The following is a 24,968-nucleotide window of genomic DNA, read 5'->3' as shown; positions in this document are numbered from 1 at the left end:
AGCTACAAATATTCTCTTCACTTGGTAAACATAGCCTATTATGTCCTCTAAATCCAATGTATGGTAGCTTAACTATGGTTTGAAACAAGGCAATTTCAAATCATGAATCATGATGCTGAGTAGTTTCAACAAACTACAAGTAAGGTTAACTACATCTTAAGAGTTGAGCTCTCTTAATCAAGGACAGAAGGAAAGCAAGTGGTTGATCTTGCCACATGGAAAAACTAGAGTGGACGGAGAAGCACATGAGCCCTAACGAGGTGAGGTACCTTCTCAAAAGGTTATGCATGCTTGAATCTAGCTTTTGCTTCCACACATCATTTCTATCATCATGAAATAAATTCCAGGACCCTGCATGATGAATCAATTTAAACATATCTTACTATATATTTATGGAGGTTGTACTTGGACAATGTCTATTGCCTACATAATAGCTGCAAAGGCTGTTCTCCAAAAGTGGTTGGAATCTTAGGTAATCAGTACATGCTGCAATAATGCCATGGCATGACATCATTGTGCAGCATAACATGAAATATATACTCATTTCCCTAGCAGTGCTAGGAATGGAAGTAGGGAAATTTCTTGCAGGCAACAGAACACTGTTCTATGTTCTATGTAGAGTTCTGTGGGCCTAGCAACAAGTGGTAGAAGGTAATGTTACATGAAGGAAAGAGGACAGAGCTGAGAACATGCATGTGGGAACTAAAATGACATAAATCTGATTTCTTTAAAAAAATCAAGATTCTCTCAAGTTCTGTAGGACACATTCCTATGAGCAAATATTCAATGAACCTTTATTCATAAATGCTGGATTTCTTACCCCATAAGAGCAGGTATGGATCCATCAGGCTTAGTATCATCTAATGTTACTGAAATAGGAGCCTCATCATCCAGAATAATTGTGCCACCACAGAAACCTGACAGGAAAAATGCAATCCAGAGCATAATTTCCTGGCAAACATTTTCAATGACCCTTTGCAAACTTTTACATTCCTTGTTAGCAAATAAACATTTACAACTATCCTCCCAAATCGTCCTGTTTCTAACTTTCTAAGGGATTTGTGAAAGCGAATGGAGGCCTTTAACCTGATGAAGTATAACTAGCTCTTACACTGCAATTCACAATGTGTAGACAAAAGGTATATTAATGTTGGTGTTTGTAACACATCCATAAACCAAGCCAGGCCTGTATAAGGCAATCTCAGCCCACTAGCCATATATTACAGCCTGTCAGATGCTTGCTGATTACCCCGCATTTTTTTGCAACAGAAACCTTTTTTCTGTTACTGTTCATAGTATGTGAAGTTTGATTCAAAAGTATTAGAACATTCTTAACTGTCCTAAAACAGATTCCACACATACCCAACTTCCTCCAGAAGGCTTCTTTATAGTACATCATGCATTTAATAACAGAACCCATGGGTAGGCGCTGGATTAATTGGTTTCTTATTGTTGGCAGTTCCGGTGTGAAATGAATCTTTTCAGTCAATATTGGTGGAATGGCACTAATGACATACTTGCCCTGTTAAATACAACACAGACAAACATTTGACGTATTTTGAAAATAATTTCTATATTTTATTTTGAGCCTTTTCAGGGTCTCTGGTGTTTCTAAAAGACTTTAAAACAATAAAAATACAATTGCAGTTCAAAATAAAAGATTTTTCTTCTACTACTACTACTATTACTACTACTACTACTTCTACTACTATAGCTCGTTCTGGAATAAACTTGTTCTTACAATTGTAAAAAAAAGACAATAAACTCATATGTCTCTCTCAGGATATATTTTCCAGAAGGTAACAATAGAAGTCAAAGACTAGCATTTCTTGTTATATGTTAAAGACTGTGTATCTATTGTGGCATAAGTACTTCATTCAAATTAGAAATACCGATGTGTATGTAGCATGTTACAGCCTTCTAGATATATTTATTTGCTATTTCATTAATCCAATATTTATACTGGTATAAGATGAAAGCTACAACTACTGTACTAATAGTCCAGTGATGTAATCAAAACACGAAAACAAGACATATGAAAGACAGTGAAATGTCAGGAGCCAATTGTAGTATCACAGGAGAAGAATCTCTCATAAATATATCAATAAAACTAACTTGAAAAGCTTTTTGAGTAATGTGAAATGCAGAGCAACATACAATGGTGGGGCTAATTACATTGGGCTAAAAGCTGTATCAGGCATGTTCCCTTTTAAATGCATACAATTTTAATTTTATTGAATTACCTTATATATCTCATGGTTCATTGTCTCCACAATGACATTATCACCTGATTGGTCAATGTGGACTACAGGACTCTCGAGTTTAACTTTATCTCCGAGTAGTTCCATTATCTTTTCTGTAATTTGTCCAGAACCTCCAATAAACTTCCTCTCCTAGGGACAACAAACAGGTCAGCAAAATGAGAAGACAGTGTTAAGATACATGATTGGTATGGTGTAGCTCAGTTCAGCTCAGAGTAGGATATCCATTAAATAAGATTTTCAAGTGATCATAACAAATTAATATGGCAAAATATTTTGAGGAACTGGACTATAAAGGAAAAAAGGCTTTTGCTAGAGGGATGACATCAAAGAAGTCCCAGGTGATTGTGAGCACTTATCTTGGGTTCTATCTTCGCTTTTATGTGGTTATGATTGTTTTTGATATTGGTCTGGTTTAACTTTTTTTAAAAAACTTCTTTTTACCTGATGTTATACACCACCTAGAGTCCTTTGGAAGTGGACCAGGTTAGTAAGTATAGTTGGCAAGTAAATAAATAAATGTCAGCTAAATTAATCTACAACTACATATCAAACTATTCCCTCTCCAGGAATATATATAAGTTAGCCTTCCTTAACCTAGTGATCTGTCAATGTGATGGGACTACAATTCCCAGAATATTTAATCAGTATGTTACACCAACTAGAAATTCTGGAATTAAAAATCTCAATACATCTGCAAGGCATCAGGTTGGGGAAGGCTACCTCTGGGTAAAAGGCCATACATGATGCTGAACATAAAGAAAGGTTTTTCATTGTGATCATTTCATATAGTGTCTTATGGTCTGAAAAATAACCAAGGAAGAAGCTTGTTGCAAAAAAGATAAGCACTGACATCAGTTCTGATAATTCTGTTTATCAAGTGAGAGATGGGGATAAAACAGGAGTGGCATCTGCCCAACCATGCTGGGTGGCCAGAAAGGTTCATTAACTGGATGTTCTAAGCATAACCCAGATCCTGATCCTGTAAGACCCAAGTCCAGGAACTGTGTCTTATGTTTCTGATGCCTACATTATTGGAAGGGCAATCCTTCTACAGAAGACCGTATCTGGAGATTTATAACTCCAAGTGAGGGCTGCTCACAATCTGAAACTGCTGCAGTTGCTATGGCCTTCATAGCAGTAATTTGCAGGACAAATTTGGGGGTGTGAATTTGGAAAAACAACAGAGCATTCAATGTTGTGCTTATCTGATCTCCCCAATAGGTTTTTAGTTAAAAGAAGGGAAGGTAATATTCCAATCGAAGCCACATTTTGAAAACTGTTTTCAGCAGCAGAAAGCTGCAACAAATTGGCCAATGACTTCACAAAATGTCTGGAAAAGTGAGTAAAGAAATGTTTGGACTTACTATCTATTACTATTGCAGTTTGTTTATGGTCAGGTATCTTCACATGTTAAAGATCTTAATTTAATGTTGAACTGTATATAAAAGCTTTGGAATCTGACTGCTTATCAGGAAATATGGTTGTACTGAGCATGGGGAGTAGCTAAAAGAATCATATTGAGAAATTTGAAATGTGTTGTTATTCCAGATGTCAAGGAATGGTTGTCAAAAATGTGTGATTTGTTTTGGAAAAGGCAATGTTCTGTATTAGTCAAAGGATGCAGCAATATGTGTTACTGTGGCAAAGATTTTGTGATATTTTACAGTAATATTTTGTATTGACTGTATTATAAGAGAGTATTCATTAATAAACAAGTGACTATTGATAAGTAAAAAATATAAGATAGATTTTCCCCTTTTCTTTTTTAGTTGCATTTTTAGTTTGTGTGGGGTTGTTTCTTTTCTATTTTTTTTTAGTTTAAAGAACATTTTGTTAATTATGTATGTATAATTTTTTTAGAAAAATAAATGAGTTCTTATGAATGAGTCAGGTAAAAAAACAAATGGAAAACATCAAGAAAATTAATCGAATTGCAGACAATCCAAACAGAAATTAATTCGCCAGCAGGCATTTCTAATATTAAACCCCCACCTTCTCACAACCTATCTGCTAGCAAAAAGAGGGTGTTCTTGCCTTCACACCAACCCAAATGGGAAATTAAAAGGGGCAGTAATAATTCTGAGCACCCTGGTTGATTAAAAGGACAGTACTGTGCACAAGGATATGCAAAACTATTGCAACTGTCTGGTTTGGATAAGATTTGTGTGCAGAGTATTGAACCTTCCCTCCAAGATTACTGGTGGCAAAGCACTGGATCTAGCTAATGAAAATGCTCTTCTGTATGGAAGAGAAAGGATAGTATAAACATGATTAAGTAATTAGGCAAAGAGAAAGACCAGCATTATTAAGGTGTTTTTTTTCCTATCTCTCAGCAGGTCCATGTCAAGGACTCACTGCTTAATCTCAGATGGCTGACATCAACAAAATAGGGCTGATAGATCAGAATAATTCAGGTCCAAAACTATGCTTTTCTTCCAAGAAATAAACTTCCTGGCTAGAATTGACTGCACCAAAGAACCATCCAAAGAGGTTAATTTAGTCAATACTATAGTCTGTAGGAGCCTGATAAAGGCACATAGTGAGGAACATGCATTGTAATTCATAGGAACTTAGAATGTGTTACCTTTGATGCTTTTTTGGTCATGATAAGCACAAAGCTCAATTTCAAAAAGCAGAAGATTCAGAACTTTGTGCCCTGAATAACTGAACTGCAGCAGGGACAAAGTTGTCACTGTAGCCACCAAATCAAATGATGGCACTGGGAACCTTCCATGCTTGAACTCTGATTTCTTTGTTTGTTCCAAGCAGTGGGTGATGGAAAGAAAACTAAATATTTAAAGTCCTTAACTTGTTCAGTGTGAATACCATGTGTTTTCTATTTCTGAAAGAAGTTAACATGCCTCTTGGTAAATATGAGCAATCTTTTGGACTGTTTTTTCTCTTTGGGGGGATGCTGGGGGGTTCTCCTCCAATTTCCTACACATGTTAATACACTAACTTTGTGTTTGTTGATCACTGAAAAAGAGCAGGAATTGTTCTGCAATGTTCCCAAGTTGGTCACCAAATTTTAAATGAAATTTAAAATTATGGGAGCTTTTACATTGACTTTTGACCAACAATGAATTTATTATCTAATAAGTTACAAGCAATGTGGTTTGGGGCAGCTGGAAATTATATTTATGAAAATGGGTCCTTTCTGAATCACATACTTCTTTGTCTGATTCTGAGCATACTCAAAGAGAAGTCTTACTGGCCTAATAAAGATAACGTCTCTCTAATTTTTTTAATTAATTTCCTTATGGCTAAATTGTTTCCATTGTGTTTTATTTGATAAATTACCTTCAGCATTACAGAAGTCTTTCCTGTGAACTCTTATTTCTATAAAACTTATTTATGAAACAGATTTGTTTTACTACACTACACTTGATCTTAGCCAAAAGGCCAAGAAACGATTTGTTTTACTAAATCAATAAGCAGTAGTAACTGAAAGATAAGAAAACAAGAAAAGGCTAAAAATAAACAATGAGAAAGGTCTATTCTTAACAGGCCAATTCTTGATCAGGAATTAATGTGCTATAAAATTCTGATGAGCAAGAAAAACATCCGCTAGTTTCTGTATCACTGAACAGTCAGAGACTTAATTTAATGTAGCTCTATGAGAAAACAGACAGTATGGAATAGCATTTCTGCATGTCATTTTACCTAATACAAGCAAAGAAAAAAAGATTTCATTTTAAACAAATGAAATATTAATACCATTCAGGGCTGGCAGTAGTGCTCTCTGTAAAACTTTCATCATTTTCAATTTTCTGATAAATATATATATTAAATTGAAGGATATGTCTAAAAGGTGTTAATGAAGGAATGACAGATGTGGAACACATTTTATCTGATGAGACAGACAAAGTACTGAAAGTGGAACTACAAATGACAGGCCAAGAGAATGGTTTGGAAAAGGATGTTTTACTGGATATACTGCGCAAATGAAACTGGATGAAGTTTTAAAAATTAAAAGGGAAATACAAATGATAAACCAAGAGCATGACCTGGAAAAAATTTTCTTACTGGATCTACAAAACAGGCTTGTTAAAGCCTTGAAGAAATCTGCTTGATGGGATAAAGAAGAATTAAAGAGAAATCAAATTCTATGACAATATTTGATTAAATTAAACATTAAGACTGTTAGAAGTAAAAGGAAGGAATATAAAGTTGGTTTATTTGATCAAGATAAAAAAATAAGACTTTTTTTTGCAATGTTCTGTCAACCCTTTATGGATTTTTTGCTGACACCAAGATTGAAAAGTTGATGTTTTATGGATTTGCTTATAGATAAGGGATGGGATATGGGAAGAAGAGATATCTGTTTAACCTTATAGGGGGGTGAAGAATTATTAAATTTGTTTATACTTGTTGTGAAGAAGGTTGGAAGTCACTTCTTCATATATTTTTCTTTTTATTATATTATATTATATTATATTATATTATATTATATTATATTATATTATATTATATTATATTATATTCTTTTTCTTCTTTCTTTTTCTTTTTCTTTTTTCCTGCACTTTCTATTCTTTCTTTCCATTCTATTTTCTTTCTCTAAGTTTAGTTTGTATTAGTATTACACTGGCTAGTAACCATGGAAACTAAACAATATAATTATTATACTGCCACAAAGATATTGTACTGAACACATTACGGGGTGAATGGAAGAAAGGTTGGCATAATATTCATCTAATTTCAGGAGAAACCTAAGCATGCCAATAAATAAAAACTTTAGTTATTCCAGATGGAGGTGTTTGCAGGGGGAAGCCAATGAAACTCAAGATAGCAGCTGCCATATTGACTTTTTTGATCTCCCACAATGGACATCTGGAAACTGAAAAGCTACTCTAATTTTTGTTTTGGTATTCTCTGTTGTGCTTTAAAACACTTCGTAGTAGAAAAATGCAGCATCACATTCATTCATTTTGAACTCTCAAAAGGAAAGACAAATGAATCACTTGCTCTACCTGCCCTCCATTGGTTACAGAAAAGATCCTGGTGGTTCCCCCACACAGCTTCACATACCACAGGAACCAGAGAGCAGAAACTTCTTGTGGCTCCGAAGTGACATTGATGTTGACAAACACTGTAGCAAAGTCCCTGGCAGCTCTGTATACAATCCAAAGGCAGGAACAACATATATTAAATTTATTTTGCTACGAAATAAAACACAACAAAAAACCATAAAGAGTATATTTCCTTAATTTGACAAGGAGAGATACATTGCATAAATAACAGTTTCCTTTATCCATTACTTGTGTAATGTGTAATTGTATAATGGATACTTCAAGATATATTGCTGTTATTATATCCCCAGAGGCTCCCATCCTACTTAATGTAAATGATCCAAAGCTTCTCTTTGTCAAGCCTTAGGGACATTTAAATTGCAGCAGCACAGGACACCACACAGGCCTAGGTGACTCTCCTCTAAACAGCTGGTTGTATGTAGTAGCAAGAACCCAGAAACAATGGATTCTGCATATGTATTCAATAGCTGCAATACTCAGTGCTCTTTGCTTTTGGGAACATTCTGTTTTATACTTAGTAATACCATTCTTCTTTTTCCAAATGAAGCCTTATTAAGCTTAACATGAATATCATTAATAGGTGAAAACAATTCTTGGCTATTTCTTTATTGGGCAAAAGTATGCCAGTGAGAAGTCTGCCATCTTCCTTGCTGAGAATGTCCCAATGGGAATAGTGTGATATCATGACACAACCCATTCTTTAATCTTTCTTTGTTTCTTGAAAACAAAGTGGCCAGACTCCACAATGGAACTTTGAATTCAGATATACACAACCAGGTTTAATATTTATTCTAGTACCACCCACTTCTTTGTAATGACTTTTTGAAACATCTCCAACATGCCATTCAAAGATCAAATACTGTTCTGGTTAGACTATGAGATGACCAGGTAAGTAAAAGGAATTCTTTATTTACAATGCAACTATGTACAATTAGCAATCGCTAATCGCTCAGATTTGCTCCAAGTTGGACTCTGAGCGTGAGGCAGTATCTGTGGAGATGCCCGGGGAACGTTCTTACTCTGTTATCTGGGAACCGTTTGATCCTGTTGAGCCCAAGGAAGTGGACAGGATCCTCCAGACTGTAAACGCCACCGCTTGTCAATTAGATCCATCTCCCTCCTGGCTGGTGAAGGCAGATCAGGAGGGGACATGTGATTGGGTCCAGGCGATGGTAAATGCATCCTTGAGAGAGGGGGTATTTCCGGCAGCCTTCAAAGAGGTGCTGATGCGCCCCCTCCTCAAGAAACCATTGCTGGATCCCAGCGTACTGGACAATTTTCGCCCAGTCTCCCACCTCCCCTTTTTGGGGAAGGTGGTCAAGAAGGTGGTGGCGTTGCAGCTCCAGAGGATCCTGGATGAAACGGATTATCTAGACCCCTTTCAGTCAGGTTTCAGGCCCGGTTATGGGATGGAAACTGCATTGGTTGCACTTATGGATGATCTCTGGTGGGAGCGGGATGGAGGGAGTGCATCATCCTGGCTCTCCTTGACCTCTCAGCGCCTTTCGATACCATTGACCATGGTATCCTTTTGGGGCAGCTCAGGGAGTTGGGGCTGGGCAGCATAGTCTTGCGCTGGTTCACCTCCTTCTTCCAGGGCCAGTCCCAATCGGTGTTGATAGGGGAGGAGAGATCAGCCCCATGGCCCCTTCTTTGTGGGGTGCCACAGGGTTCGGTTCTCTCCCCTCACCTATTCAATATCTACATGAAACCTCTGGGCGAGATCATTCGTCACCATGGGATGAGGTATCATCAGTATGCTGATGATACTCAATTGTATATCTCCATCCTGGGTGAAGTAAGTGATGCCGTGACCACCCTTTCCGAGTGCCTGGGGGCTGTGGGGGCCTGGATGAGGAACAACAGGCTTCAACTGGACCCTAGTAAGACGGAGTGACTGTGGATTAACGGCACCTCGCGTGCCAGGAACTTGTCATCTTTAGTGCTGGATGGGGTTGCACTGCCCCAGACAAACCCGATGCGTAACTTGGGGGTCCTCTTGGACTCATGACTCCTTCTCGAAGAGCAGGTGGCACTCGTGGCCAGGAGGGCCTTTGCACAACTTCGTGTTGTGAGCCAGTTACGCCCTTTCCTGGACCGAGAGGCCCTCCGAATGGTCACTCATGCCCTGGTTATCTCCCATATAGACTACTGTAATGCTACCCTTGAAGAATATCTGGAAGCTACAGCTGGTCCAGAATGCGGCTGCGTGGACAATCTTGGGTATCCCAATCTTGGGTGCCCCAAGATTTGCACACATAACACCTTTGTTGCGTGAGCTGCACTGGGTCCCAGTTTGCTTCCAGGTCCAATTCAAGGTGTTGGTCATCACTTTTAAAGCCCTACATGGCATGGGACCAGGATATCTGAGGGACCGTCTCATCCCTATTACATTGACCCGCCCCATCAGGTCATGCAGGGAGGGCATGTTACGGACCCCATCTATAAAAGAATTCCATCTAGCGGGGTCTCGGAAGCGTGCCTTCTCTTCTGTAGCTCCTGCCCTTTGGAACATCCTTCCCCCAGAGGTGAGACAAGCCCCCTCGTTCCTGGACTTTCGCAAAAGATTAAAGACCTGGTTCTGTCTGCAGGCTTAGAATGGTGGGGGGAATAATTACACCTGGGAATGACTAGCACCGTAAAGTGATTATGAGGAGCCTATTACACTCAAGGACTGATTAAGATCTTTTCGCCATGTAGATTTTATTATATTTGTACTATTATGGTATTTTGTAATGTAATGGTTTCATATTTTAATCCTGTTTTATTGTAAGCCACCCAGAGTCCCCCCATAGGGGTGAGATGGGCAGTGAATAAATTTGTAAAATAAATAAATAAATAAATAGTCTCTTGATTAATAGTTCAGTTCAATTCAAGCCCAACTGGGCAGTGGCAAAATGCTTGGCAAGATAACACAACCAGGTTCAGCTGGAGAGCACAATGATGTGGCTGGACTGGACTTGACTGGGACTGATGGCAAGGTGGCTAGGCAGGACTCTACTGAAGACCATGGCAGAGAGGCAGGACAGGAATCGGCACAAACTGGTGGCAAGGCAACTGAACCAACCTTGGCTGGAGAACACGGCAAGACTGCAACGCAAAACTCAGCTATGGATCGCAACGAGGCAATAAGGCTAGGCTCGACTGGGCTCCGGGGCAACATGACAAGGCAAGACTTGACTGGGCTGAGAGGCAAGGCGGTAGGACTCAACATGGCTGGGCTTCATGGCAATGTGGCAAGGCAAGACTTGACTGAGTTGAGAGGCAAGGCAGCGGGGCTCAACCTGGCTGGGCTTCATGACAATGCGGCAAGGCAAGACTCGACTGAGTTGAGAGGCAAGGCAGCGGGGCTCAACCTGGCTGGGCTTCATGACAATGCAGCAAGGCAAGACTCAACTGGGTTGAGAGGCAAGGTGGCATGGCTCAACTCAGCTGGGCTTCGTGGCAAGATGGCAAGACAAGGCTCAGAAGGCTGGGAAGGCTCTGGTTCCATAACAGCTACAGGGTGAGGCTCCAAGGACAGTTCTGGCTTCTCTTCTCCAACTTCTCAGGAAGTTGTTAGCTCAGTGGAATGTTTGTCTCTGGTGACTCGGTCTTTGCACTGGCTCCTTTTTAAGCTGTTTCCTTTGTGCCGTTTCTTCTCCAGAGCCAATCGGGCTTCCTTTTGCTTGGCACATTTTTCGGCTTGCCTTTCTCTTGCACTGATTGGCGGCTTTGAATTTGACTCCTGATTTCATCCAATCAGCTGCTCCAGGCTTTCCTGCTTTGCTGAATCATTTGGAAACTCGGTTTCCCCGTTTTGCCTAGCGTAGGTTTCCATTTCCCCTTCCTCAGCCTCAGAGTCAGACTCAACTCTTACAAATACAGCCTTCAGCACTCCCCACCCCCACCCCAAGGTTCAATAATCTGATTTAGATCAATCGTCCTCCAAATGTGATTATGACCATTAAAGACAAATTGCTAGTTTTCATTTCCATTCTGTTTTCCCTTCCTAGTTTTAACAGGTTGCAAGGTGAAAAGGAGATAGCAGTTAACAATTCCTGACTCTCTACTGAAAATATGTGAGTACATTCAGACCCCATAATGGAAAGTGCACAATGTGGGAAATGTAGCTTTTTATTTCTACTTTGAGCATGTTTCGAAGTCCTCAAGACTACAAATCTGGAGAAACCCTCAATTTTTGCAAACACTACCTTTTCCTTTTTTTACATCACTCACATTTTGAAATCTTTTGGCAAAACAAAATACAGATCATGGAAGAAAATGAAAAACCACATGTGACTATCAGGGGAAGGCTGCCTTAGACAGAGCATGCCTTCTCCATGCTCAGAAAAGTGAAGTGTTTCAGAACAACTTAATCCTGCTGTTATTAGAAAGGACCATAAAGTGGATATGTACAGAATGTGCAGAGCACCAGTAAAACTTATTAATACTGATACTTCCGATCAAAGGTTTGACATGAGTATCAAAGATTTGACATCAGTGAGAACAGTCTTAAACTCAGTAGTTAGATGGGTATATACAAAAATCCAATCTCTTTTATTGAATAAAGCTGTATTACCAGTTAGTAGGTGCTGTTTCGTTAATCAGTTTTCTTTTCAAAGAAAGACCAATACAATTCCAATGTTATAATTAGTACCTTTTTGCTTTTTTTTCTTAGTATTTCTATAACCACACAAGCCCTATTTATGCATTCAACTGAAGATGTGCAGGCTTCATTTAACCTGGAAGTAGAGCTGACAAGTGTGGCAATGCTAAGCTTGTCTGATTTTTCCCAGCCTCCACTTAAATCTGTATATGTTCATTCTAGCATATGATTGGAGCTAAGATTCTTATACAATTGGTTATCTCCCATTTGAAAAGAAAAGAGAACATGGATCCAATGAAGCAGGTAGTATGCATGGCATACAAAAAGTTAGGAAACAGGGATATAGTAATAACATTTCAACTGAAGTTGGATCACTTACTTTGTCCAGCAATGTTTGTCAATGAACTGTTTCATTGTAATTCTGTCCCATTCTTTAGCATGTGGTGCATCCCATGGTGCTTCAGCAGGAATCTAAAAATAAACAAAGTATTGCAAATATATCATAGTTTGTTTATTTGCTGATTGGGATCAGAACTGATTTTCTTTTCATGTATCCATAGCCTCAATCCATTGTCCTTGCCATATGGTCATGAAACACAATCTTGTTGCAAAATTAAATTGGCTATCTTTTTTTAAAAACAATGGAGATGAAAGAGAGAGAGAGAAAATATCATTTTTCTTTCTTTCTTTCTTTCTTTCTTTCTTTCTTTCTTTCTTTCTTTCTTTCTTTCTTTCTTTCTTCTTTCTTTCTTTCTTTCATACATACATACATACATACATACATACATACATATGATAGTTTGGACTAGTGGTTAAGGTGCTGGTCTAGAAACCAGGAGACTAAGAGTTCTAGTCCTGCCTCAGGCATGAAAGCCGGCTGGGTGACCTTGGGCTAGTCACTCTCCCTCAGCCCAACTCACCTCATAGGGTTGTTGTTGTGGGAAAAATAGGAGGAGGAAGGAGTATTGGGTATGTTCCCCATCTTGAGTTATTTATAAAAATAATAAAGGCCGGATAGAAAATAAGAAAAATAAAAATAGATGGTTTCTCTCATGTGTGTGTGTGTGTATGCATGTGTGTGTATGCATGCATGTGAGTGTGTGTATGAATGAAATTTTAACACAACTGTTTCAAAAAAGGCATGACAATATTTTAAGTAGAATCCATACTTGTAAGTAACTCATTCATAAGTTGCAAGTAATATCAGGACTTCAACCCATTAATTGGGGTCATATTGTTCTCTTTCCAACATTGAAGAAGTCTTTTAGCAAAAAGAAAAGCATGGAAAATCAATTTTCATTGTCCAGCCATCAATATCCATGTAACAGATATGTAGTGCAATAGGATTTGGACATCCAAAAATATTAAACCTTGTCTCAAAGACATATATATGTCATTACTTCTTCCTAGAAAGTAGTAACTTTAAGACATTGCAAAAACATACGTTTTAATGAAGCGCATTCTCATTGCATGTCTAGTGATTTTCTCATTCCTTTTCTGTACAAATATAATGGGTCCAATACATCTGAATTATTATGCTTTGTTAAATGAGCTGTAACCTAAGATCTGCTGAAATGTTTGATAGTGATACTAAAATAGTTTCCATTATTTAGACAAAACAGAGATCTCTAATTCTTTATTTCACTCAGTTTTAAAATTTGTATATCAAACTGATTTAGCAATAACAGGTATTTATAAAGACAAATTGTGAGCTTTTTTTGTCTTGGAAGATTTAGTGAAATCTGAAACTAAAGATCTGCTTAATTGGTAAATTTATATAGAGCCAAGAACCTTGCTGTGATCAATAAGAATAATTGATAAATATAATGAAGATAAATGTTTTAGGATATATTACAATGCTACATAAGTTAACTGGATCTATATTTAATACAAAGTATATTTTAGTTTTGATTACAAATATCGACCATAGCTGAGATATTTTTCTTATTTCCTAAGTACAGATAGTCCTTCTTACTGACTGCCCTGTTCAGTGACCATTTGAAATTCAATGGTGCTGAAAAGATAACTTTATGACCAATACCCACATTTACAAACTTCACTGTGTCCCTCAGTCACATGATTGCCATTACAGTCAGTGCGTGTTGTCCTGTGCCTGACCTATTTTGCTTTTCTTCCCCCCTTGCAGAGCAGAAAGATTGGAGTAATCCCTTCCTCTCCAATGAATGTAAATACAAACATTAATTCCATTCTTGTTAATTATCCCAGCGCTGGCATAAGCATTCCAAAGGGTGGAGGAGTGGTTAGGAGGCAAACAAAAGCTGACAGTGAGAAACAAATTAGTCTTGTCAGTTTTGAGCCAGCTATCCCAGCACTAAGGGATGAGCATTCCAAAGGGCAGGGGAGTGGGGAAAAGGAAAGCACAGTTGTGGTCACATGATTTCCCACTTAACAACTGCTTTGCTCAGTGATGGAGTTGCTGGTCCCAACTGTGCTCACTAAACAAGGACTACCTGTATAATCATCTAACAATCTTCCTACTTAAAAAGTAGAAGAATGGAGGTGCTACATCTTGCAGGGAAGGAAAGACTGAAGTGTGCCTCTAACATATTTTTTTCCAGAAATCTGTAGGGCACATTGCAATATGCCTGTTAAACAAACCCCTTTCACTTTACAATCAGAGATTTCAATATTTGCATTATAGCTGGGTAAAACTATTTCTGCTTCTTGAATACATTTTATCAGTATACTGGTGTTTAATAATTTCCCATGTAAGCTTTGATGAAACATGGCAATTTTTTTATTGCCCCAGTCAGTTGCATATATGTTCATTATTCCCAGCATACCTCTTTTCCTAGTTTATCCATTGTTCTCCAGAAATTGTTGTAATCTAGATATACAAAAGGGTTCCACGAGGAAGGAAAGATATCATGCATTATATAGGATTTTCCCTACAACAAAAAATAACAAGATGTAAGAGAATAGTCAGTGTTGTCCTCTGATATTAGTCTTAAGTCTCCATATGTAATAATTATTGTGTAATTATAGTAATTGCAGTCAAATTTTTACTTTTATCCTCCCTCCCTCCCTGCCTCCCTCCCTTTTTTTCTCTTCTTCTCCCTTCTTCTTTTGCTTTACTGTTTCTGCTGGAAGTTGCAAGACTAAAGTGACCATGTGTACTTGGTTGTGTGTGAGAGATATGTAGAGAATATTTGTTACATGGAAATGGTAAATCAATTGATTCTATAAGTGGACATATATAACTGCAACTCTCTTGTGGTTGGAATCCTTTAAAGAGTGGTCTACACCACTCTGGAAGATACTGTTAAGAGCCCTTCCAGCATCCTTATGACATAGAAGTTCACCCAGTAAAGGAGGAGGATATTCTAAGCAGGGAAGCCAACCAATATTGCATAAGCTATGACAAAAGTCTTTGCTCTTTGCTCTTTTTTTTTAATTAGTGCTAAAGGACTGAATGTCTAACAGCCATAAGACTTTTATAGATGCTTGTTCAATTCATTTTGTTCAAATGTGTACACTTCTCTCCTGAGTCAAGTTCAGCAGCATGCAGGGACTGGAAATCCATCAAAACTCTGCCTTCACTCATAACATCAGTCTAGCCTAGCCTTTCCCAAACCAGTGCTTTCCAGAAGTGTTGGAGTTCCTATCATGGTGAAAGTTATAATCCAACAGATGTGTCATAGCTGCAAAGATCTATTACCAAAATAAATAAGGATCTGCTTATTCTAAGGAGATAAAGGTTACTGGCAGAACATTCATATAGGCTTTTATCCAAAGTAGTTTGGTCACTTTTAGATACTCATCCAGCTGAAATAAACAGCAACTAATACTATTATTGCAAACAAGTCTGCTGGTTATATTTTAGCCCATAATCAATTTAACCAATAGTGGTATCTATCATGTTGCAGTTAGGTAGGGCTAATGTATCTGGCCTGCAAAAATCTGGAAGAATTTTCTGTATCTTTTCAGTACCATCAAATGGTCTTCTGGAGTTTTACAGCCTAGATACCAGAGCGCTAATGAAACCCCTCTGCCTTTTTCTATTCACAAACAAGTCTATGAGCCCTAATCCATAGTGGGACCATGTATATGGGATGAGTCTTAAACTTTGATTATGGTTGCTGCTGCGGGACTCTAATCACACAACAGAAATCCAGACCAGTGACTATTACAATTTAGTAAGAAATGGTCTATTTCAACATAGTTTCTTTTGTTAAAACACCAGTGCATCCCTTCCACACTGTTTATTATTATTATATCATTAGGAAGCTAAATACAGCATACAGTCAGAATAAATAAAGTCCTGCCTGGGGCCTAAATTCCCCACAACATAATCCGTTCATTTATGTAAAATGTTTCCAGAATAATCAAAGCAAATGAAATTCTTACCTTTGTATGTAGGAGCGTATCCCCACGTACATTCACTTTGTAAGTTTCTATGCCAAGTTCTTTAGCCAGTCGCAGAATCCGATTCTGAGTAGGTCCCACATAGGCTCCACCAACATCTACATACTTCACTTGGTGGTTCTGACAAAACAAGAAAAATCAGCAGAAATAATTATAAATGAGTGAAGTTCCAACCACAGAAAAAGAGCATATTGATGGTACCTCACCCCAAACCATCGGATCACCTCCCCCAGCGGCCTCATGTACTGTAGATGTTAAATAGAAGAGGGCAGAGAACCAAGCCCTGAGGCACCCCACAAAGTAGGGGACATGGGTTGGACCTCTCCCCCCCATCAACTCTGACTGGAACTGACCCTGGAGGAAGGAGAAGAACCAGCACAACACTGCCACCTACCCCCAACTCCCAAAGCTGGTCCAGAAGGATACATGATCGATTGTACTGAAGGCTGCTGAGAGGTCAAGAAGAGCGAGGATGGTTGCACTGCCCCCATCCCGCTCCCACCAGAGGTCACCTAAGAGTGAGATCAATGCCTTCTCAGTCCCATAACCCAGCCTGAACCCTGACTGAAAAGGTCCAGATAATTCGCTTCATCCAGGGTCCTCTGCAGCTGCCATGCAACCACTCTCTCCACAACCTTCCCTAGAAAGGGGAGGTTGGAGACTGGACGAAAACTATCCAGTTTAGTTGGGTCAAGCAATGGCCCTTTGAGGAGAGGACGCAGCACTGCCTCCTTAAGAGCTGACGGTACCACCCTCTCTCTCAAGGAATTATTAACTACCACCCAGACCCAATCACATGCCTCCTCCCAGGCAGCCTTGATCAACCTGGAGGGGCATGGATCTAATACAGAGGTGGCCAAACTAGCAGCTGCAAGGGCCATGTCCACTTCCTCAGGTGGAACCGGATCAAACTCCCTCCAGATAACCATGCCAGACTTAGCCCCCGTAGTCTCCGCTGGCACTGCCTTAAAGCTGGAGCCCTATGTAGAGCAAATGCTAGTGACTTTATCTGCCAGATGCATAGCATATTCCTCACAGCGACACTGTAGGTGAAATCCAGTTTACTCCCTCCGAGAAGGGACTGGGTCACCTAAAATAGGGCTGCCGGGTGGCAATCTGCAGATGCAATAAGAGTGGAGAAATAACCATGTTTCACCACCCTTACCACCATGAGGTAGGCTCTAATAGTGGCTCTAGCTCGTGTTTGATCATCTTTGCTCCCTGTCTTCTGCCAATGGCACTCCAGGCATCTCTTAGCCCTCTTAAGCCTCCTCAGCTCCTCCGTAAGCCACGGGTAGCCTCAGGAGCCATGGGCACAGAGAAGCCACTCAGGCGCGATCCGATCAGAAGGCTGTTAGAAGAGACAAGAAGCAATATTACAACAACCTCTATAAAGACAATAAGGATGGAAACAGGCATGGAAAAACAAGGAAAGTCTTTCAAAAGATCTCTGAACTCAGAAGGAGGTTCTAACCTCGAACTGGTATGCTAAAGGATGCCAGTGGACATATAGTAACCAATTCAAAGAAAATCAAACAAAGATGGAAGGACTATACTGAAAAACTGTACGGTAGAGAAGTCAATGTCCAAGATACCTTAGAAGATATTCCTTACTTACAAGAACCGCTAAAACTAGAAGATGAAGTTAGATCAAAACTCCGGTCATTACCAAGTCAGAAGGCTACAACAACTGACCAAATGTCACTGAAATATGGCAAGCAGTAAAGTTTCTAACCAAAGTATACCAGCAAATCTGGGGAATGACACAGTGTCCAACAGGTCAATCTACATTCTAATACCAAAAAATAAAAAAAGCAGATTAAACAGAGTTATCACACAATATCCTTAATTTCATGTGCTAACAAAATAATGCCTAGGATCATCCAACACAGATTAGAGCCCTACATGGAAAAAGAGATGCCAGATGTTAAGGCTGGCTTTCGAAAAGGCCGAGGAGCATGAGACATTATTGCTGATGCATGCTGGGTAATTGAGAAAGCCAAAGAATATAAAAAAAAGTCATGATGTACTTCATTGATTATAGAAAGGCCTTTGATTGTGTTAATCACATCAAGTTGTGGAAAGTGCTCAGAAAAATGGGAATCCCAGAACATCTCATGGTCCTCATGAGAAACTTACATTATATACAGGTCAGGAAGCCACAGTACAGACAGAACATGGTGAACAGACCAGTTACAGGTTGACAAAGGAGTGAGACAAGGCTGTATAATTTCCTCTTATTTATTCAACCTATATGCTGAATATATATATTAAGGGAAGCTGGATTTGAAGAAGATTAGCATGGTTTTAAGAAGAAAAAATCAATAACCTGTGCCATACTGATGACACTATCCTGACAGGCAAAAATGCAAAGGATCTACAAGCCCTAGTAATTAAATGTAAGGAGCAAACTGAAAAAAATGGGACTAAAATTAAATATAAAGACCAAACTAGTGACAACAGGTAAAACCAGTCATTCTTTGAGTGACTAAATTTGAAATATAAATAAAGATAAATAAAAACAACCAGAATTGGCAATGAAAATATCAAAGTGGTGGATAGCTTCTGCCTTGTAGGCCCAAACATCAACAGTAAAAGAACCAGAAGTCAAGAAATATGCCACAGATTAACACTTGGCAAAGCAGGCATGAAGGCCTTGGAAAAGTACAAACTGTACATCATATTCAAATGCTATGATGTGTCTACACCTACAAAGATCAGAATAGTGCAAGCCATGGTATTCCCTGTGACACTCTAAAAGCGAAAGTTGGACTTCAAAGAAGCAGGATAGGAATAGTACTGATGCTTTTGAACTTTAGTGTAAGAGAAGACTCCGGAGAATATTGTGGACAGCCAAGAAAACAAACCAATGGATCATCGAGCAAATCAATCCAGGGTTCTAACTCAAGATCAAACAATCAAACTCAATCCTTCTTTGGACACATTATGCAAAGACCTAGCACTCTGGAAAAGACTCTAATGCTGGGAAAGGTGGAAGGAAAGAAACAAAGAGGACAACCAGCAGCAAGGTGGATAGACTCAGTTACAGTAGTGATGAGTGCACCATTGGAAGAACTGAAAGACCAGGTTAGGGACAGATCCTCCTGGAGAAAATCTATCTATGTGATCACTAAGAGTTGACAATTATTTGATGGCACATAATCATCAATCATATAGTTAAATAGAACCTTCCCAGGAATTATCATCTCTTTCCAAAATGTTGCAGACTAAAAATTACAAAACTTAGTGATTGGTGTTTGTACATTTGTTTAAAAAAATTACTTACTCTAATGGTGAAAGTCCGTCCCCCAACTCTGTCACGAGCTTCTAAAACGACTACATTAAGTCCAGATTCAAACAACAATTTAGCTGCTGACATGCCTAAAATAAAGATAAAATAATTTTAATTGTCATTTGTTTTACTATCAGGAATATCACCTTAAAAATGTATTACCAGATAACCAGAACTTTCAAATTCAATATACCACTAATATCCAATCTGTGGTAAACTGATATAACACAATGAAGTTTTGCTTATACGTTACATTTTTTTAATCTTTTCAACATAAAGATTTCTACTCTGTTTTTAAATACAGGTAGTCTTTGTTTAGCAACCACAATTGTACCAGCAATTTGATCATTAAGTGAAGCAGTCTCTACGTGAAACATCATGATTTTATGATTTTACTTCAGCTTTCCTTTGCTTTACAGACCTGCAAAGGTTGTAAATGCGAAGGCTGCTTGCAAAGTTACTTTTTATCACCATCATAACTGTGAACAGTCGCTGATAAGTCAGTCACTAAACGAGGACTACCTGTTACAGTATATTAAAGCCTGAATACATATGAACATTTTATTAATGTATTTATTTAATCGATTTATCTACTCTAGGCAGTTTTCAGATATTAAAATAGCAATAAAGTATTACATTTTAAAATTTCAATAACAAAATTACAACAACCAATATAAAATTATTTATATACACACACACAGACACACACATATATATATACACACATACCCAAAATATACACAAATATCTATACACATACAAGCCCCTCTGGCTTTACATTCAGACCCCAAAGGAAAAGCCAAATTCTAAATAAGTACTAAGAAAAAAAAATCAATGGTTGAATGAATTCTGACAATTAATTCAAAGCAATAATTTGGGGGAAGGAGGATCCCTACCAGAATGTCTGATCCAAATTAGGCCCATATTATCTATGTTCAATTTCTCAAGGACTTTCTTTTCTATACTTCCATAATCCACCAGTTACTCTTCACTAACATTTGAATGGCTTGAGCAAATCACTCTCAGTGTAAGATATGGATACATGCTGAATGTCTCAGGACACTGCATCTATCTTCTAGCTAGCCAGAAACGCACAACAGTGTTTTAACTTGCAAGACAGTCCCTAGTGTAATGATCCTAGCTTACACAGATTAGTATCAGCACGCTTGAAGTAAAACTGGACGTGGTTGTATTTGTGACAAACTGGCCAAAATGTGCTACGACTGATTGTATTGTCCTTACTGTTAGCAGAGAATTCTGCATATGGCAAAGGTACAACTATTTCTGGTAACTTAGTCTATTTTTTCTCTATTATACAAAAAAGTATTATGTGAAAGTCTTAGCTGACCAAAGCCATGATGGGTGGCACAAGTGAGGACTATGCCATACGGAAGACGGATTACTGTATAGGCCAAGTAAATGATAAGTACATGAATGAAAGAATGAAATGAAAGATCAGCTCCTTTCTTTTAGTTTCATAAACATACAATCTATTTTTTTCTTTCTAAACTGCAACAAGGGGAAGATGTAAATTCAGTTTTGCATGAAAGAGCCCGTCGGGGGACTCTGGGCGGTTTACAACAATCCATTAAAAAACCATAACCATAAATACACAGAGTAAAATACAGTAATAAATAATATAAATAGAGGTAAAAATAAAGAATCCAAGTGGTGAAGACGCTAAAACAGTTTAGTCACCATTTCCAAGTACAACGGTAATGATAAACCTAACCAAAAAAAATATTAATAATTTTCCAACCAACGTGTGCACTTCCAACCAAATCTCTGCACCGGACAACAACACATGCCAAAGTGAGAGTAACACTCTTGCTGCACAAGAGAACTTTATCTAAATGAGGTGGCTGCAACCAGTGATCTTTGCAGCATCTCTCTATCTGTCAATCTTGGTCACTTGGTTTGCTTAGTGACCATTTCACTTCTGATTTAGGAAACGAATTGCAGTTGCTAAATGAGGAGAGGATGTACAACTCTAGAGATCATGCAGGGGTGGGGAATCTCTAAAATCCACATTATATAAGAACATGGCATTGATGTTATCTTGTTCTCATATTTTAATCCATCAAACATCAAAGTACCTATTCGAACATACTAGTTTTGCAACAAACATACAAAGCATTTCCATGTATACCCCCATACATACATACATACATATCTGGGTAGATATACAGGATATGAAGAATTGATACAGTAAATGTCTGTGCTCACTTGAGAATGAGACAGAGTTATAGAGACTTGTGGAACATAGTATCAACAGAATAATTAGATGAGAAATAAATTATAAAAAGGTATAGCTTATAACACATGTAGAGCATGTCCAACAAAGACAGGAAAACCTGGTCACATTCTTTGGGAGTAACTGAAAACAGTGCTGAAAACAATGATAGGAAAATAAGGTTTTGGCTATCAATGTATCAGCTGGAAAAATGGAAGATATCGTGTACTTTAGGAGAATTTCTTAGCAATTAAAAATATATCCAGACTCCTAACAATTAGAGGAAGGAAGCAGGGTTATTTTCAACCTTCTTTATAGCAATGGAAACATGATCTAGCCCTTCGCTATTTTTCTTAGCTACCAGTGCTGAGAAAGATTGGAAAAACTCTTTGGAGTTGTTTGTCTGGCCTAGATGTAAAGCCCTGAAGAAGAACTCAGAGTCATGCTATACAACACAGCATACAACATCATGGAGGAAAATAGTGTATTTTCAACCATCACCTACTTCCCTCTATTCCATGCTCTCATTCAGGAAGTGGAGTTAGGGAGTATAAACACAGCAGGTGTCTGGAAGAAGAGGGGTAAGAACTTATCCCAAGGCTGAACTCTGCCACTCCATCCATCCATCTTATCTATCTTATCTTATGCCACCCATCTCACAGAAACGTGACTCTAGATGGCGACATATTCAGATTGTCAGCACTGGTGTGTAGAATTCAGTTATATTCCTTTGTTCTTTCTAATGTAATTCAAACTTTCAAACTTTCAAACTTATGCATTTAAAATTTATTTGTAATGGTTGCCTATTCTAAAACACTGTCAGACTCATGAACAGGAATTCAAAGACATCTGATTGATTAAAGAATAGTATGCAGGATCACAGAGAAAGCTGAGAATGATGAAAGCGCACCAAATTCAAACTAAAAACCCTCAGTGCAAATGAAATCCCTCCCCCCGTAGAATCTTCTCAAGTTCACAATCCCAGGTGCTCCTAACGGTTTCTGCGGGAAAAGGCCTTGAACAGAGAACATAACCCAAACACATTCCATTGTACTGATTTCACATACAGAGCTTGGTACAAGGTTTCACAGCAGCTCCCTCCCAAACAGAAACGCACGTCAGCGCCATGGCATGTGAAATGTTACGATGTATAAACTACATTGAATCAGTGAACATGACATTATTTGACACTTCAATGCATCCAGAAGAAATTTAGACCCTTTTCCCATTATGTCAGTGAGTCATTCCTACTACAAACATCACTAATTTGCAAGCTCTTAACACAGTGTAGCCTTATTATTTGATCAGCCTAAAAAGACAAAGCCCCTTTAACAATCTCCTTGGGAGCTGAGGCTAAACAAAACTGCATCCTAAATTAATTTATAGCATACTATTAAAATCAGAGGGTGGAAAGTGACCAGTTAAGCCGGTAAAGTTCAACTCACTATTAGTGACATCTAATTAAAGCATCACCAGCAGATAGGTGTCTGGTCTGTGCTTCAAAACCTCCAGCAATAGGGATCTCATCACCTCCCTCATTAATTGCAGAAAGTTCATACTGCTGAACTTTCTTACAACTTGGATGGTTTTCCTACAGTCAGCAGAAGTCTTCTTTCCTATAAATTAAGTATTATTTCACATCCTGCACTCTGGGGAGATAAATTTATTTGCTACATCTATATCATGCCTTTCCTCCAGGAGCTCAAAGCGGTACAGGTAGTCCTTGACTTACAACTGTTCATTTAAGGACAGTCCAAAGTTCCGATGGCCTCAGAATGGGTGCTTTACTGCCTATAAAGCAGTTCAGAGTGTTGCAAAAGTCACACCAGCACCCCACGGTCATATGATCGCATTTTGGGCATTTGGCAACCGGCTCACATTTACGGTTGGTTGCAGCATCCGGCAGTCACATGATCATATTTTTTGCCATTTTCCAGCAAGAAATACCCTTTGGGGAAGCTGGATTTCCTTAACAACAGCCATAAAAATAGTCATAAAATTGTGTTCGGTCACGTGGTGACTCAACTTATGACTGCAACAACTTACAATGGAAATTCTGCTCCCAATTTTGATTGTAAGTTGAGGACTACCTGTATACATTACACTCCTGGACTAGACTAAGAGATAGTGACTAGCCAAAATTCACCAAGTGTCAGGCTTCATGCCAGAATTTGGCATTAAATCGCAACTGTCTAGACCCTAACTTTTCAAGTTCAGCACTTGACTTGGCAGAGGACTTGCAGACATGACTGAGTTGGAACAGAAGCTTTACTGAAGGTAGGACTGAAGCCTTAACACAGCAGTTGATTGCCCACTGCAGAGCAAAGAAGCTACAGCTGAGAGAGAGACAGAGAGAGAGAGTGAGAGAGAGAGATGCTCCTGAGTTCAAATTCTAGGCTTTTTCATAGTACCCTTCCGAATTCATGGATACTTGGTTGGTCTTTTGATAGCCTTGGGAGGCAGAGGTGATACATTTATCTAACAGTTCTTTCTAGTCTGGGTACTTTTGGTTCCTGCCTTGCCAGCCATGACACTAAGCAAGTTTTGAAGGCTGAGGGTAGACTTGCATCTGAGTCTCCCACGTCCTAGCCTAACACCTTAACTACTCCATTACAAAAAGAGGCTTTGCCTTTTCTTTCTCTTTCTTTTTCTTTTCTTTCTTTCTTTCTTTCTTTCTTTCTTTCTTTCTTTCTTTCTTTCTTTCTTTCTTTCTTTCTTCCTTCCTTCCTTCCTTCCTTCCTTCCTTTCTTTCTTTCTTTCTTTCTTTCTTTCTTTTTTGCTGATATACCTTCAAGTATCTGAATAGTACTCCCATAACTTCATTCACTCATATTTTCTCAAAGCTAAACATACTTATTTATCTCAATTTCTTCTTACAGGACTTTTTTTTAAGTCTCCTGAACATTCTCCTTGCTCTTTCAATTCTTCTTATTTATTTAATTTATTTATTATTAAATTTGTCCCCATCCATCTCCTCCCACCAGAGGGACTCTGGGTGGTTTACAATAAAACAGTCAATTAAAACAACAAGCATAAAATATAAATAAAATATATAAATATATAATTAGCCTTAATAGATAAATATAAAAATAAAAATAAAATCCAAGTGGCAGGAGGAACTAATACAGTCCATCTGTCAGAGGAGCACTCTAAGATACTAGCCATCGCCATGCAG

At 38.4% G+C, this 24,968-nt stretch overlaps 1 protein-coding gene across 1 annotated transcript in view; it reads right to left on the bottom strand.

Moving 5' to 3' along the window:
• LOC134498892 (amine oxidase [flavin-containing] A-like) overlaps positions 1-24,968 on the bottom strand; it is a 55,550-nt gene that overhangs the window by 14,539 nt on the left and 16,043 nt on the right. Inside the window, exons 2-9 of the mRNA XM_063305260.1 lie at positions 19,555-19,649; positions 16,251-16,388; positions 14,687-14,791; positions 12,262-12,353; positions 7,235-7,376; positions 2,244-2,393; positions 1,363-1,522; positions 821-917 (exon numbers count right to left, since the gene is read on the bottom strand). Of these exons, the coding sequence (XP_063161330.1) occupies positions 821-917; positions 1,363-1,522; positions 2,244-2,393; positions 7,235-7,376; positions 12,262-12,353; positions 14,687-14,791; positions 16,251-16,388; positions 19,555-19,649 (979 nt within the window). The remainder of the gene's footprint in view (positions 1-820; positions 918-1,362; positions 1,523-2,243; positions 2,394-7,234; positions 7,377-12,261; positions 12,354-14,686; positions 14,792-16,250; positions 16,389-19,554; positions 19,650-24,968) is intronic.

The sequence above is a fragment of the Candoia aspera genome, chromosome 5 (assembly GCF_035149785.1).
Source record: "Candoia aspera isolate rCanAsp1 chromosome 5, rCanAsp1.hap2, whole genome shotgun sequence".
Lineage (NCBI taxonomy): Eukaryota > Metazoa > Chordata > Lepidosauria > Squamata > Boidae > Candoia > Candoia aspera.
Note: the sequence above shows the minus strand (reverse complement) of the source record. Positions and strands in the feature narration are given on the sequence as shown.